The sequence below is a fragment of the Bufo bufo genome, chromosome 6 (genome assembly GCF_905171765.1).
Source record: "Bufo bufo chromosome 6, aBufBuf1.1, whole genome shotgun sequence".
Taxonomy (NCBI): Eukaryota; Metazoa; Chordata; class Amphibia; order Anura; family Bufonidae; genus Bufo; species Bufo bufo.
This window is the reverse complement of record NC_053394.1, coordinates 32,026,114-32,042,153: the sequence shown is the minus strand read 5'-3', so window position 1 is coordinate 32,042,153 and position 16,040 is coordinate 32,026,114. Positions and strand designations below refer to the sequence as shown.

The 16,040-nt window shown below is 51.2% G+C and overlaps 1 protein-coding gene across 2 annotated transcripts in view; it reads right to left on the bottom strand.

Annotated features, from left to right (window-relative positions):
• ZDHHC16 (zinc finger DHHC-type palmitoyltransferase 16) overlaps positions 1-16,040 on the bottom strand; it is a 28,422-nt gene that overhangs the window by 9,912 nt on the left and 2,470 nt on the right. The window contains exons 2-7 of one of the 2 annotated variants that reach the window (XM_040435959.1): positions 13,923-14,154; positions 13,630-13,824; positions 7,752-7,840; positions 5,683-5,711; positions 4,722-4,855; positions 1,607-1,654 (exon numbers count right to left, since the gene is read on the bottom strand). In XM_040435959.1, the coding sequence (XP_040291893.1) occupies positions 1,607-1,654; positions 4,722-4,855; positions 5,683-5,711; positions 7,752-7,840; positions 13,630-13,824; positions 13,923-14,138 (711 nt within the window). In that variant the 5' untranslated portion in view covers positions 14,139-14,154. The remainder of the gene's footprint in view (positions 1-1,606; positions 1,655-4,721; positions 4,856-5,682; positions 5,712-7,751; positions 7,841-13,629; positions 13,825-13,922; positions 14,155-16,040) is intronic. The other variant, XM_040435960.1, reaches the window with a different exon arrangement.

Sequence of the window (16,040 nt, the reverse complement as noted above, 5' to 3'; positions counted from 1 at the left end):
GAGGGCTTTCATGGTAAGAACAGACCCTTTAAAAGAGGTTCTTCACTTTGGACAGTCCCTTGTTGTTGGAACAAACCGATCAAAAGATGTTCCACTGCTGATCACCGGTGATCGGCTGTGCTCTCTAGTCCGAGTGCTCAATTCCCCTGCAGTGCCACCACTGGCGAAAAGAAGCATTACACCACTGCTATCAAGTCTGTGTAAAGTGTGCATATGCTGGGTCCTCCACCACACGATTTGTTGCTTCCCTGGCTAGCCTGTAAACCCTTGCATCCATTCAATGCCCCTTCCGCCACTTTAGAGCTAATCTGGGGGATAAAAGTAAGTGCTTGCTTTATACATAGAACACACCCAGTCTCATGCAAAGTCCTCTCGGGCAAGCCTCAACATCAACCTGAACAGAAGACCTTCCGTATCTACCCAGCCACGAGACACTCCGAATGTGTGACCGACATCAGCAACCAGGGAATTACACGCAACTTTTGGGATTGCTCCCGCCTTGCCTCTGCTCAGAGAAGTACGTACAGCAGGGCATAGCCGGAGCTCAGCCGAGCGCTCCTGACCATTACAGCAAATGGCGAGTGCCAATACCCAATCCCCAGTTACGTAACCAAAGGTTTATCAGCCATATAGTATTAAACAGGTTTTGGGATCAGGGATGGTGAAAAAGGCTTTTTTCTTTTTTTTTTATTCTTAACTCTTTGTGGTCCTTTAAAGGTGTTTTCAGAACCTCAAAAATGTAGGTATAGATGAGAAGCATTAAAAAGGAATCCGTCATCAAATTCCGCTTGTCCAACGAGCCCGGCGAGTTGCATCACTTGTACTGCGTGGGCGCCAAAAACCGTGGTGATCGCACTTCCGGACGTGAATAAGTCTACACATCTGGCCCGGTCAGTCAAAGAGATGGGGCTGCGGCATGTAGAGAGTGCGCAGTGCAACAGCAAAGCCTTCATTGCACCCAGGGACTAGTTTGCATATGATTAAAATGCTGTTTTCTCTGTGATAGGGCCACTGAGCGACTTGGGGGCAAGAACATTAGAGACATCTGGCAACAGCTTATTGGACATCTAAGCCGGATTTAATAGGAAGCTTTACTCACCTGTCTGTTCCACCATCTTTCCAGCATCACTTTTGGCAATGCAGCGATTATGTCCCCAACTACCTCAGATCACTGCTGCCAATCACTGGCCTTAGCGATCAGGTAGGGTAGTGAGGAACATCTACACTGCAGAGCAGGACCAGCCCCAGAAGAGGCAAGGGGGATCGTACAGGTGAGACAACGCTCCTTGGCTTCACATCAATTTTAGGGGGTCTCAAAAACCCTTTCAAGTGTTAGAGTCATTGTAGCCCTGCAACTTATATTCCACGGACTGTATGCCTAACGACTCCTATAATAAAGTCTGACAGCCAAGACGATGACCTTGAACACTGGTTGGTCACAACTTGGCGTCCACACCAGAACAACAAGAGACGGACAACACAATGATAAGGAGGTTCCCACAAGTAGCATTCCTGTATTAGAAGCAGAGAAGAGCAGACGCATGCATTGTGAGCAGGACGGGGGGGCTGCGTTAGTGTCACACACATAGGTAGCCAGATAGCCCACCTCATTGCCTGCAAGCTGGAGCCTCTGCGCCTCATGGTGCTTCATTTTCTAATAAGAGGGAGATATGACCACAATTACCTTCTAGTGGAACAGTGCAATGCTCTGCAGACTTCACCACAATGGAGGTCAACAAAAACATGGGGAAGGACAAAGTACTTAAGAACTGTGACAGGAGAGTATAACACATATGTAATGAAGAGGAATAGTAGAGGTCCCGAGTCCCCCGCCCACAATGATTGGACTCACAGGCTATTTATGAGTGGACAGTGAGAAATAAACTCGCAGGCTCTCTCTATGAGAAGGTAGGGAAAGCAGGACTCACGGGCACCCTGAGTGAGCGGGGGTGGAGGAGGAGGTAGCAGGACTCACAGGCTCTCCCTATGACTGGGCGGGGGTGGAGGAGGAGGTAGCAGGACTCACAGGCTCTCCCTATGAGTGGGTGGAAATGGAGGAGCAGGTAGCAGGTCTATCAGGCTCTCCCTATGAATGGGTGGGGGTGGAGGAGGAGGTAGCAGGACTCGGGGTGGAGGAGGAGGTAGCAGGACTCACAGGCTCTCCCTATGAGTGGGCGGGGGTGGAGGAGGAGGTAGCAGGACTCACAGGCTCTCCCTATGAGTGGGCGGGGGTGGAGGAGGAGGTAGCAGGACTCACAGGCTCTCCCTATGAGTGGGCGGGGGTGGAGGAGGAGGTAGCAGGACTCACAGGCTCTCCCTATGAGTGGGCGGGGGTGGAGGAGGAGGTAGCAGGACTCACAGGCTCTCCCTATGAGTGGGCGGGGGTGGAGGAGGAGGTAGCAGGACTCACAGGCTCTCCCTATGAGTGGGCGGGGGTGGAGGAGGAGGTAGCAGGACTCACAGGCTCTCCCTATGAGTGGGCGGGGGTGGAGGAGGAGGTAGCAGGACTCACAGGCTCTCCCTATGAGTGGGCGGGGGTGGAGGAGGAGGTAGCAGGACTCACAGGCTCTCCCTATGAGTGGGCGGGGGTGGAGGAGGAGGTAGCAGGACTCACAGGCTCTCCCTATGAGTGGGCGGGGGTGGAGGAGGAGGTAGCAGGACTCACAGGCTCTCCCTATGAGTGGGCGGGGGTGGAGGAGGAGGTAGCAGGACTCACAGGCTCTCCCTATGAGTGGGCGGGGGTGGAGGAGGAGGTAGCAGGACTCACAGGCTCTCCCTATGAGTGGGCGGGGGTGGAGGAGGAGGTAGCAGGACTCACAGGCTCTCCCTATGAGTGGGCGGGGGTGGAGGAGGAGGTAGCAGGACTCACAGGCTCTCCCTATGAGTGGGCGGGGGTGGAGGAGGAGGTAGCAGGACTCACAGGCTCTCCCTATGAGTGGGCGGGGGTGGAGGAGGAGGTAGCAGGACTCACAGGCTCTCCCTATGAGTGGGCGGGGGTGGAGGAGGAGGTAGCAGGACTCACAGGCTCTCCCTATGAGTGGGTGGGGGTGGAGGAGGAGGTAGCAGGACTCACAGGCTCTCCCTATGAGTGGGCGGTGATGGAGGAGGAGGTAGCAGGACTCACAGGCTATGAATGGGCGGGGGTGGAGGAGGAGGTAGCAGGACTCACAGGCTCTCCCTATGAGTGGGCGGGGGTGGAGGAGGACGGTAGCAGGACTCACAGGCTCTCTATGAGTGGGCGGGGGTGGAGGAGGAGGTAGCAGGACTCACAGGCTCTCCCTATGAGTGGGCGGGGGTGGAGGGAGGAGGTAGCAGGACTCACAGGCTCTCCCTATGAGTGGGCGGGGGTGGAGGAGGACGGTAGCAGGACTCACAGGCTCTCCTATGAGTGGGTGGGGGTGGAGGAGGAGGTAGCAGGACTCACAGGCTCTCCCTATGAGTGGGCGGTGATGGAGGAGGAGGAGGAGGAGGTAGCAGGTCTCACAGGCTCTCCCTATGACTGGGCGGGGATAGAGGAGGAGGAGGAGGAGGAGGAGGTAGCAGGTCTCACAGGCTCTCCCTATGACTGGGCGGGGATAGAGGAGGAGGAGGAGGAGGAGGAGGTAGCAGGCCTCACAGGCTCTCCCTATGACTGGGCGGGGATAGAGGAGGAGGAGGAGGAGGAGGTAGCAGGTCTCACAGGCTCTCCCTATGAGTGGGCGGTGATTGAGGAGGAGGAGGAGGTAGCAGGTCTCACAGGCTCTCCCTATGAGTGGGCGGAGATGGAGGAGGTAGCAGGTCTCACAGGCTCTCCCTATGACTGGGCAGGGATGGAGGAGGAGGAGGTAGCAGGTCTCACAGGCTCTCCCCATGACTGGGCGGGGATAGAGGAGGAGAAGGAGGAGGAGGAGGAGGTAGCAGGTCTCACAGGCTCTCCCTATGACTGGGCGGTGATGGAGGAGGAGGAGGTAGCAGGACTCACAGGCTCTCCCTATGACTGGGTGAGATGGAGGAGGAGGTAGCAGGACTCACAGGCTTTCCCTATGAGTGGGCGGAGATGGAGGAGGAGGTAGCAGGTCTCACAGGCTCTCCCTATGACTGGGCAGGGATGGAGGAGGAGGAGGTAGCAGGTCTCACAGGCTCTCCCCATGACTGGGCGGGGATAGAGGAGGAGGTAGCAGGTCTCACAGGCTCTCCCTATGACTGGGCGGTGATGGAGGAGGAGGAGGTAGCAGGACTCACAGGCTCTCCCTATGACTGGGTGAGATGGAGGAGGAGGTAGCAGGACTGACAGGCTCTCTGTTAGTCCTGACAATATTTACAAAGATTTTTAATATGAAAATAGCAGCTGCAAGCACAAAATGGATACAGTTTTTCTTAATCAAAAATACTTGCAAAGCTATTTTTTTTTGTAGGTGCATTAGAGCAATAACAAAACTGGTTGGAGGTGTAGTTCTCCAATTTGAAACAATATACTGCATACTCAAGGAAAACTATCCCTGAGCTCAGCGTCTCCCGTTCTGCCCTCAAAGATCTAGAAGATGTTATAACGCAAGTCTAATGACCTCCACAACTAATCAGAGGAGTCACCAAGAAGTACAAGCTCTCAACAGCACTAAATTCAGGTACGCATTACAGCCCATTCCCATCCAGATAGGCATTTTTGATTATACTGGTTTTGCCCCTCCCCCTCCCCGCCGTGTGAAAAAACTCAGCGGCAGAAGCCTAGTGACTGATCTCACCTGTATAGTTGCATAGGCTTCCTGGAACATGACGCGGCTGCTGATGCTACAGTAGATACAACCCAAGGTCATGAAGAGGCAGAAGGAGAAGAAGTAGCGATGGTTGTAGTGGCCCACACAGTTATTAAGCCACGCTTCAATGGGAACAATGTTAAAGAATAATATGGCAAACACGATAGAAGAAACTATTGTATGAAACCCTGAGGACAGGCCATCAATATAGGAAACCGGACAACACCTGCAGTATGATGCATAATAGGATTTCTGTGCACCAGAAAAGCTATGAGCGTAAAGATTAGTAAATCTGTTGGGCGGCAATTTTTTATTTATTTTTTTAAAGTGATGGGACAACCCCTTTAACAACAGCTGCCCAGGACATAATGCAGGCTAAGGCTACATTCACACGACCATGGTGCTTTGCAGATCCGCAAAACAAGGATACCAGCCCATGTGCCAATTTGCGGACCGTACATGCCGCCACTATCATAGAAAATGCCTATTCTTGTCCGCGGACAATAGGACATTTTCTCTCTATTTTTTTTTTTTTTGCGGGGTCGCGGAACAGAAATACGGATGCAGACAGTACACCGTGCGCTGCCCACATCTTTTGCAGCCCCATTAACATGAATGGGTCCGCATCAGTTTGCGGAACAGATGCGGACTCATTCATACGACTGTGTGAACGTAGCCTCAGTTAGGGGATGGTGAGAACAATTTTTACGTTCCGTCAACAGCAGAAACCAGGTGGATTCACACATCGGGAACGAGTCACTGGAATTCAGTTGTGGATTCTGTACCGAATTTCTGCAACAATTTAAATGGTCATATAAAACATGCTGCATGGAATTTTCTTAAATCCACACCGCACCCTACAGGCTCCGGGAACACTGCAGATTGTCACCACCGATTTCATCCACTGCAATGCAACCCTCAATTACCAGGAATATCTACAAAAGGATACGACAATGGTGATCCATTTTCAAAATGCACCTGTGAAGAAAAGACGATTAATAATTTCACATTATGGACAAGACCTTTTTATAAAATGACTGGACTAAAGAAACAAGATAACTGCGGTTACTGCATGAAAGTGGTGGGGGCCAGAATGAGACAACTTTAATTAGATCCTCTTAAGATGCAGAGGATTAGGGGTAAGAATGTACAGAGTGCGACTGATGTGGATGAGCGCAGAGTACTGATCAGTCACACATGGAGAGTACACAGTAAACGTCCTTGTGCGGTGGCGAATCAATAGTGGGCGGACTTTATTTATTGGCAGCCGCAAGCCAGTCTCCTTTCCCCTCTGGCAGCCGCAAGCCAGTCTCCTTTCCCCTCTGGCAGCCGCAAGCCAGTCTCCTTTCCCCTCTGGCAGCCGCAAATATAAATAATTGTATCAAGGAGTCTGGAGCAGTGAGAAATATAGTAGTTAACTGCTCACAAGCCAGTCCTCAGAACAGTCCTCTCAGCTTTGCTGTAAATTGCGGCACTAACTGACGAGCAGGACAGAGCTAATTCTATTGGCTGCCCTGCAGGGAACAGAGGATCACTATGCAGCACATTGCTATATCCTGTAAACACCAGGTGGCGCTATACTATCTAATTAAAGATGACCTTTCACCAAAAAACATGTATAGAAACAGTTACATTACCTAACAGTGCGGCCCCCAGTGATGTATTTATGATTATTATTTTTTCAAAGGCCCCCCCCCCCCCCCTTCCTCTTTCGTCCCCTGTGGTCTCCGGTAGTTCTGGCGCCTCATATGCTAATGAGGCGATTCGGTTAGAGTAGGCGGTGACTAGAATTTGTACAGGGCGCAGTTTTCTTCTCCCTGGCTAAGAGCGCATCCAATCAGAGCGCCGCGCTCTTAGCCAGGGAGAAGGAGCTCAAGTTCTCGCGAGAACTTGAGCTTTTACACAACCCGAGGCGTGCCCCATCTTGGCGGAGAGGATCGCAGCGGCGGCATAGGCAGCAGCAGCATCCAACTTACTGACAGGATGCTGCTGCGATCCTCTCCGCCGGGGACTCCAAGATGGCGCACGCCTCGGGATGTGTAAAAGCTCAAGTTCTCGCGAGAACTTGAGCTCCTTCTCCCTGGCTAAGAGCGCGGCGCTCTGATTGGATGCGCTCTTAGCCAGGGAGAAGAAAACCGCGCCCTGTACAAATTCTAGTCACCGCCTACTCGCCGAATAGCATATGAGGCGCCAGAACTACCGGAGACCACAGCGGACGAAAAAAATAATAAAATCGGAAATACATCACTGGGGGCCGCACTGTTAGGTAATGTAACTGTTTCTATACATGTTTTTTGGTGAAAGGTCCTCTTTAAATATAACTGGATTAATTCATGTAACTGTCACACATGCCTTATATTGTATGAGTTGAGCAATATAATATTTACTGGAGGGACAACCCCTTTAAACCTCCCACCACCTTCCTTTCTTCACTTTGTAGAGTAAGATGGGATTTCATAGGACCCCTTTCTCATGGCAGAAGCTGTGTGAGGGATACTGCCATCTAGTGGCCCTATATATGTATTGTACTCACAATTCTGTTCTTACTCTAGTACAGGCATCCTCAAACTGCGGCCCTCCAGCTGTTGCAAAACTACAACTCCCAGCATGCCCGAACAGCCTACAGGTATCAGCCTACAGCAGGGCATTGTGGGAGTTGTAGTTTTACAACAGCTGGAGGGCCGCAGTTTGAGGATGCCCGGTCTAGTATAAGGGGGTTGGGTGAACATCTGGCTAGTTGGGGGAAGTTATGGTTTACACTCCCATCTTATTAGAAAACCAATCATTACAATGTAATCAACTTCTATAAGCTCCCCTTTCCTGTAGGTCTTTTCTGTTCTATAAGGACGTGTACTGTGAATAAAGTGAGGGGCCTTTTACATGGCCCTTTAGCCACGTTAGAGCCCACACATTGACGCTACTATGGCTAATAGCCGGGGCCTCCATTCTGCGCCCCGAGACGAAAGGATCGGGGCGCTGTCACTGTAAAATACACAGATAAGAAGACCAGCATCCTACCTTTTACAGATGCTACAGTGATGGGTCCGAGCAGGTTTTGGTGCGATGCACTTCCGGCATACTGCCACTGACGGGATGTTCTTCTGCACCTAATAATCATCATCATCACATGCGGAAAAGATTAAACTACTAATATAAATCTCAAACTAACGAGATTATTTACAAATCAAATTTCTGCATTACTGGAGATGGAGATAAGTTTCAGGCTGCAATGTTCCTTCAGGTCCCTGATATTCAGTGGACAACCTATCCTGAGGTTAAAGGGGTTCTCCGGGAATTAAAAAAAAAATGAAAATACTTGAATATTATTTTATAATAAATATATTCACAAATACCTTTCATTACTTAGAATGGCTTGTTTTGTCTGGGGAGCAATCATTAGGAGAAATAAAATGGCCGCCGTCCTATTAGTACACACAAAACCTGTCCTAATCACACAGGAGGGCAAGTTACTTCACAGCTGCCTCATCCTCCTCTCTGGACTTCATGTCTCCTCTGAACTAAGCTGAAGATCTTATCACCTGTATTCAGGATCATAATCCCCGACGAGCAGAGGAGGAGGATTAGGAGGATGAGGCAGCTCTTTACCTCAGTGTTGTGAAGTAACTATTCCTCCTGTGCGATTAGGACAGGTTTTGTGTGAAATAATGGGAGGCGGCCATTTTGTTTCCCCTGATTGCTCCCCAGACAAAACGAGCCATTATAACGAATGAAAGGTTTTTGAGAATATATTTATAATAGTCATATTTAAAGGGGACGGCCACTCTTATTAAGGGTCCATTCACACGTCCGTAGTGTATTGCAGATCCGCAATACACCCGGTCAGCACCCCCATAGAACGGCCTATTCTGGTCTGCAATTGCGGACAAGAATAGAACATGCAAAAAACAAATGTGATAGTACTCTGCATCCAGCACTCTGCCCTGCCTCCATGCTGGATGAGACATTGGTGTACATTTTGGCCAAAGCGTAATAAGCCACTCACCACGTCAAGGTCGCCTCTATTTGAGTGGTCCCTAACACTAGTTCCCACCTGTTCATGGGCCATGACAGCCACACAAAGTCCAGGGAATGCAGGTCAGCGTGCACGCCAAGCACACTCTGCTTTTAACCCCGTCCGGTGCCATTACAGCTTTCATCGGATCCAGGGATGCAAGTACCAACATGCACGCTGAGCCCACCATTTACTTCTCCTGGAGCCAAATGGCTACTGGTAGGTGCTATATAAGCAGACTCAGTTTTATACTGACTTTAAAACCAGCCTCCAGGACAGATTGACTGGTCAGGTGTGCATGACTGCATGGAGATCGCCACGCCTCCAATATATGCTACAAAGAAAAAATGTGGGGGATTGAGTCAGCACAACCTGTATGTGGTGCACATCGCTATGGCGAAATACATATACAAACGCAAAATACAAATGTGATAGCACTCTGCAACCAGCGACCTTGACGTGGTGAGTGGCTTATTACGCTTTGGCCAAAATGTACACCAATGTCTCATCCAGCATGGAGGGCAGAGTGCTGGATGTAGAGTGCTGGATGTAGAGTACTATCACATTTGTATTTTCCGTTTGTATATGTATTTCTCCATAGTGATGTGCACCACATACAGGTTGTGCTGACCCAATTCCCCACATTTTTTCTTTGCAGTATATATTGGAGGCGTGGCGATCTCCATGCAGTCATGCACACCTGACCAGTCAATCTGTCCTGGAGGCTGGTTTTAAAGTCAGTATAAGGGTCCATTCACACGTCCGTTTTTTCTTTCCTGATCTGTTCCGTTTTTTCAGGAACAGATCAGGACCAGATCTGGACCCATTCATTTTCAATGGGTCCTGGAAAAAATCGGACAGCACAATGTGTGCTGTCCGTTTCCGTTGTTCCGTTCCGCATGTCCGTTTAAATATAAAACATGTCCTATTCTTGTCCTGAAAAATCGGATCCTGGACCAATACAAAGTCAATGGATCCGCAAAAAACGGAAGACATTCGTATGTCATTACGTATGTCATCCGTTTTATGCGGATTCCGTTCCTGGAAATTAGGCTTCCTCCCCAGTATTAAATGTGCCCCCCTCCCTCTATATTCATTGGTGGCCAGTGCGGCAGTGCGGATTCCCAGTAAGTTTTCTACAGATCTGATTTTTCCCTTCGTGAAAAACTCAGATCCGACAGTATATTCTAACACAGAGGCGTTCCCATGGTGATGGGGACGCTTCTAGTTAGAATATACTGAGAACGGTGTACATGACTGCCCCCTGCTGCCTGGCAGCACCCGATCTCTTACAGGGGGCTGTGATCTGCACAATTAACCCCTCAGGTGCTGCGCCTGAGGGGTTAATTGTGCATATCATAGCCCCCTATAAGAGATCGGGTGCAGACCCCCCTCCGTCCCCAGTATTAAATGTGCCCAGTGCGGTCTCACCTCTCCCCCCCCCCCCCCACCCCCCCCCCCCCCCCCCCCCCCATCATTGGTGGCCAGTGCGGATTCCCAGTAATAATAAGTGTGCTGAGTGTGGTCCCACCTCCCCCCCCCCCCCAATCATCGGTGGCAGTGCGGATTCCCAGTATTAATAAATGTGCCCAGTGCGGCCCGGCCTCACCTCTCTCCCCCCCCCACCTATCATCGGTGGCAGTGCGGATTCCCAGTATTAATAAATGTGCCCAGTGCGGCCTCACCTCTCCCCCCCCCCCTCCCCCTCCCCCCCCCCATCATTGGTGGCAGCGGAGAGTACCGATCGGAGTCCCAGTTTAAATCGCTGGGGCTCCGATCGGTTACCATGGCAGCAAAGACGCTATTTCAGTCTTGGCTGCCATGGTTACTTAGCAATAAATACAAGCATTATACTTACCTGCGACTGCGAGCTGCGATGTGTGTCCGGCCGGGAGCTCCTCCTACTTGTAAGTGACAGGTCTGTGCTAAAAGCAATGCGCCGCACAGACCTTTCACTTACAAGTAGGAGGAGCTCCCGGACGGTCAGACATCGCAGACATCACTGCAATAGCGTCTTTGCTGCCATGGTAACCGATCGGAGCCCCAGCGATTTAAACTGGGACTCCGATCGGTACTCTCCGCTGTCACTAATGATGGGGGGGGGGGGGGGGGGGGGAGAGGTGAGACCGCACTGGGCACATTTATTAATACTGGGAATCCGCACTGCCACCGATGATGGGGGGGGGGGGGGGGGGAAGAGAGGTGAGGCCGCACTAGGCACATTTAATACAGGGGAGGGAGGGGGTCTGCCCCCTCCTGCCTGGCAGCACCTGATCTCTCACAGGGGGCTATGATTCGCACAATAATTGTGCGGATCACAGCCCCCTGTAAGAGATCGGGTGCTGCCAGGCAGCAGGGGGCAGTCATGGACACCGTTCTCAGTATATTCTAACTAGAAGCGTCCCCATCACCATGGGAACGCCTCTGTGTTAGAATATACTGTCGGATTTGAGTTTTCACATGTTTCCGTTTTTTGCGGATCCGCAAAAAACGGATGACATACGGAAACATTTTCAGGAACAACGGATCCGCAAAAAACGGACCGAAAATCGGGATGTAGAAAAATACGGACGTGTGAATGTAGCCTAAAACTGAGTCTGCTTATATAGCACCTACCAGTAGCCATTTGGCTCCAGGAGAAGTATATGGTGGGCCCAGCGTGCATGTTGGTACTTGCATCCCTGGATCCGATGAAAGCTGTAATGGCACCGGACGGGGTTAAAAGCAGAGTGTACTTGGCGTGCATGCTGTACCTGCATTCCCTGGACTTTGTGTGGCTGTCATGGCCCATAAACAGGTAGGAACTAGTGTTAGGGACCACTCAATAGAGGCTACCTTGACGTGGTGAGTGGCTTATTACGCTTTGGCCAAAATGTACACCAATGCCTCATCCAGCATGGAGGCAGGGCAGAATGCTGGATGCAGAGTGCTATCACATTTGTATTTTGCGTTTGTATAGGTATTTAGCCATAGTGATGTGCACCTGCATACAGGTTGTGCTGACTCAATCCCCCACATTTTTTCTAAGAATAGAACATGTTCTAGTTTTTTCGGGAGCCGGAAGATCAGGGCCGCGCTCCGGAAATGCGGACAGCACACTGTGTGCTGGCCACATCTCTTCCAGCCCCACAGAGAATGAATGGGTCCGGATTCGTTCCACAACGTTGCGGAACGGATCCGGACGTGTGAATGGACCCTAAAACTGTAAAGAAAGTAGGGAGATATTACACTTACTAATATATCTTCTTAAGCAGATCTGTCTGGTTTCCTGGCTATTGGAGGCCACGCCCCTCCTGCCCTCACCACGCCCCCCCCTCCTGTCCTGCCCTCACCACGCGCCCCCCCCTCCTGTCCTGCCCTCACCACGCGCCCCCCCCCTCCTGTCCTGCCCTCACCACGCGCCCCCCCCCTCCTGTCCTGCCCTCACCACGCGCCCCCCCCCTCCTGTCCTGCCCTCACCCCGCGCCCCCCCCCTCCTGTCCTGCCCTCACCACGCCCCCCCCCCCTCCTGTCCTGCTCTCACCACGCCCCCTCCTGTCCTGCCCTCACCACGCCCCCCCCTCCTGTCCTGCCCTCACCACGCCCCCCCCCCCTCCTGCCCTCACCCCCCCCCCCCCCTCCTGCCCTGCCCTCACCACGCCCCCCCCCTCCTGTCCTGCCCTCACCACGCCCCCCCCCCCTCCTGCCCTCACCACGCCCCCCCCCCCTCCTGCCCTCACCACGCCCCCCCCCCTCCTGTCCTCACCACGCCCCCTCCTGTCCTGCCCTCACCACGCCCCCCCCCCTCCTGCCCTCACCACGCCCCCCCCCCTCCTGCCCTCACCACGCCCCCCCCCTCCTGTCCTCACCACGCCCCCCCCCCCCCTGTCCTGCCCTCACCACGCCCCCCCCCCTCCTGTCCTGCCCTCACAGCAGATTCTATCCGCGATGGGGACGCAACCAAACCAAACGGAATGCAGTCGTGTGATGATAGACAGGAGGCTCCCCGCTATGTGAGCAGAACAATTTCTACAAATTTATTCATGCAAAAATGGTCTGCCCCCCCCCCCCCCCTCTTCTCCTCGAGCCCTCCGTGCACCTAAACAGAAATCTATGACTGCTCAGAGCTGCCATAGATTTCGGGCTTCATTAGTCAGAAAACTGGCAAAAATTAACATAAAATTTGTTTTGGTGACTGGTCGCGCCCCCCTCCCTGCCATTGTCACGCCCCATTTTTTTTATTTTTTAAAAAAAAAAGTTAAAAAGTTGCAAACAGATAGTTTTAAACTTTTTACTGCCGCTTTTCAGGAACAAGGGAAATGATAAATCTCCCCCTCTATTCATGGATTATATCCAGTGGCACAACTAGAAATGACTGAGCCCCACAGCAAATTTATGAACACGGTACACCCCCCAGTAACATATGTATGATAGATTAGCACCATATTCCTGTGCGGGGCGGGAAATAACCTCTTTTTACTGCTGGGACTGGGGCACACTTTCTATTGCTACGTCTGCAGTTATTTACTGATGACTGAGGGGCTCTTGTCTCTATAGGAACACAGGTGGGCGGGGGGGGGGGGGGGGGGGGGGTCATGTGACTGCTCCCCTGAGCATGCTTGCATTTTTACTTTCACTTTGCAGCTGCTCCTCCAGGGAGGCGCGTCACGGTGAACAGGTTAGAACAAGGATATATAGCCAGTACATGTCACATGATAAAAACACTTCATCGTTTTGGTTATTGTCTAGGGCACTTTGGATTTTTGATATTTAGGGTAAGTATTTCCATTTTCCTAATTCCCAGAGATCCCCTTTAAGGCTTTTCTCATGTAAACTTACAACAAATATAAAAAATAAAAAAAAATATAATTAAATTTTGCAAATCCTGTCGCCAGTTCCACGTACCTGCGGTGGATATCCAGGGGACGTGGTGATTGCCTTGTAATAGTGAAAGACAATCAGGATGAGATTCCAGTGGCCATAGGCAAGATGCCAGCAGATCCAGGCAGTGGAATACGTTTGGAAGATAAGAGGAAGGACACAGAGGTAGACGATCAACACAATGGAGCTGGTCAGTAAGATCACCAGAGCCACAAACACCTGAAAATAAATAAATAAATATTGCCAGGATTGCCGACTACAGAGCCAATATTTATTAACGATAAAAAAAATTAAATAAAGAATATCGAAATACTCACGACGCCGAACCATCTGGTCAAGTGATCCACCAACCAGTAGACGGGCTCGAACAGGGACTCGATGACAACATCGCTGTTAGTGAAGGTGTTGTGGGTCAGAGACACCAGGCAGAGGCGGCTGTAGCGCAGGTAGTCGCTCAGCGCGCTCACATACGTGAAAGTCCTTCTGTGTCCCAGGCGAAGGCACCGCAAGAAAAGGCGCCGGATGTTTCTCATTCCCACTGTTCATTACCTGCGGGGGGGGGGGGGGGGGGCGGCAAAACATACGAAGAGGGGTGAAACACAGCATTACCATCACATCAATTTTTACCTATGGGAAAATGCCGTATTTTTTGCGATATTTGCAGTCTGACTAAATGGTAATATTAATGAGGTTTTCCTGGAGTAAGATACAGACGCGCCATCTTCAGAAGAGGTCATCGGTATTTGATGGGTGGGGGGTCTGACAACCAGGATCAGCTGTTTGAAGAGGCAGAAGTGCTTGGACCTCCTGAAAGCTTACCAAGCACAGCGCCATCCATTGTATAGTGGCTGTGCTTGGTATTGCAGCTCAACTCCATTGACTTGAATGGTGCCGAGCTGCGCCTCAGGCCATGTAACTGATGAAAGTGACAAACTCTGGTGGTGCCGGGTGTTGAACCCCCACTGATCAGATACTGGAAAACCCCCTTTAAAGTAAACCGGTCACCAGAATATTACCCCTCCCCCAAACTGACCGGGCTATATTAAAGGGGTTATCTGAGACTAAATAAAATGTCCCCCATATGCTGGGCCCCTTACACGGATTCTACTTACCTGGCTCCCTGCGCTGCTCCTGGTCCCAGCACGGCCACTGCTGCTCCCCATACACGGATGAAAATGGCAGGCGGTGAAGGGGACGAGCCTCCCTAGCATCGCGGGTGGCACTAGGGAGGATCGTCCCCACCAACGTCTGCTCCCCCTGACACCGGATGTTTTCATGCGTGCACGGGGAGAAGCAGCAGCGGCTGTGGTGGGACCAGGAGCGGAGAGGGGAGCCAGGTAAGTATATTCACTGTGAGGGGCCCGGAGCCTATGGGGGAGCATTTTTTAGTCTTGGATAACCCCTTTAAGGGTACATCCACACGCAGTGGCTGTGACATGGTCAGGTTGAGGCCAAGAACCGCACGGCCAATTAGCCGCAGCTGCCTTTCACTTACCTAATGAAGACCGACTATACGGTACGGTCTTCATTAGTTAAATGAAAGATAGCTACGGCTGATTGACCGCAGCATGGCCGCAACCCGACCATGTCACAGCCACTCCATGTGGCCGTACCCCAAGGCTTCATGCACACGAAAGTTGTTTGATTCCGCATCCGTTGCGGCGTTCCCCGCCAAAAAAAATTAAAAAAATAGAACATTTCCTATTCTTGTCCGTTTTGTGGACAAGAATAGGCATTTCTATAATGGGCAGCCCATTCCGTTCCGCAAATTAAGCAACGCACACAGCCGTCATCAGTGTTTTGCGGACTGCAAAACACGCAAGGTGGTGTGCATGAACCCCAAGGCCCCTTGCAGACGGGAGTGTTCAGTTTTTATTGCGCGGGTGCAATGCGTTTTGATGCGTTTATCACGCGCGTGATAAAAAAAAACGTATGTATACAAACAAAAGCTGTTAGCAACCATCCGTGAAAAAGCGCATTCACTTCTATGGCAGAATATAGAACATGTTGCGATTTTCACGCAACGCACAAGTGATGCGTGAAAAACGACGCATTGAAATGAATGGGTCCATCAGTGCGTTTGCATCACACATTGCACCCACGCGGAAAACTCGCTCGTGTGAATGGGGCCTAAGAGTCAGCTCCTCCTGTTCCCGATGGCGTTCTTGTACGGTTCCCTTGATGTCCTATTTAGCAGGCTTTATTCACCGCTTGCGTTGTATGTAAATGAGCAGTTTGGCGTAAAAAAGGCGGAGTCTTCTTGTATCTGGATAGATTTGGGCGCTATGAAATGAACCAATGGCAGGCAAAACATGAGGGCCAGATAACGATACACAAGTGCTTTTCACACAGTCAAATGCAAAGGGGGATGAACAATCGTTATGACGATCATTTATCCCCCATCCCTGGTTTACACTAAGCTACGTGCAGCAGCG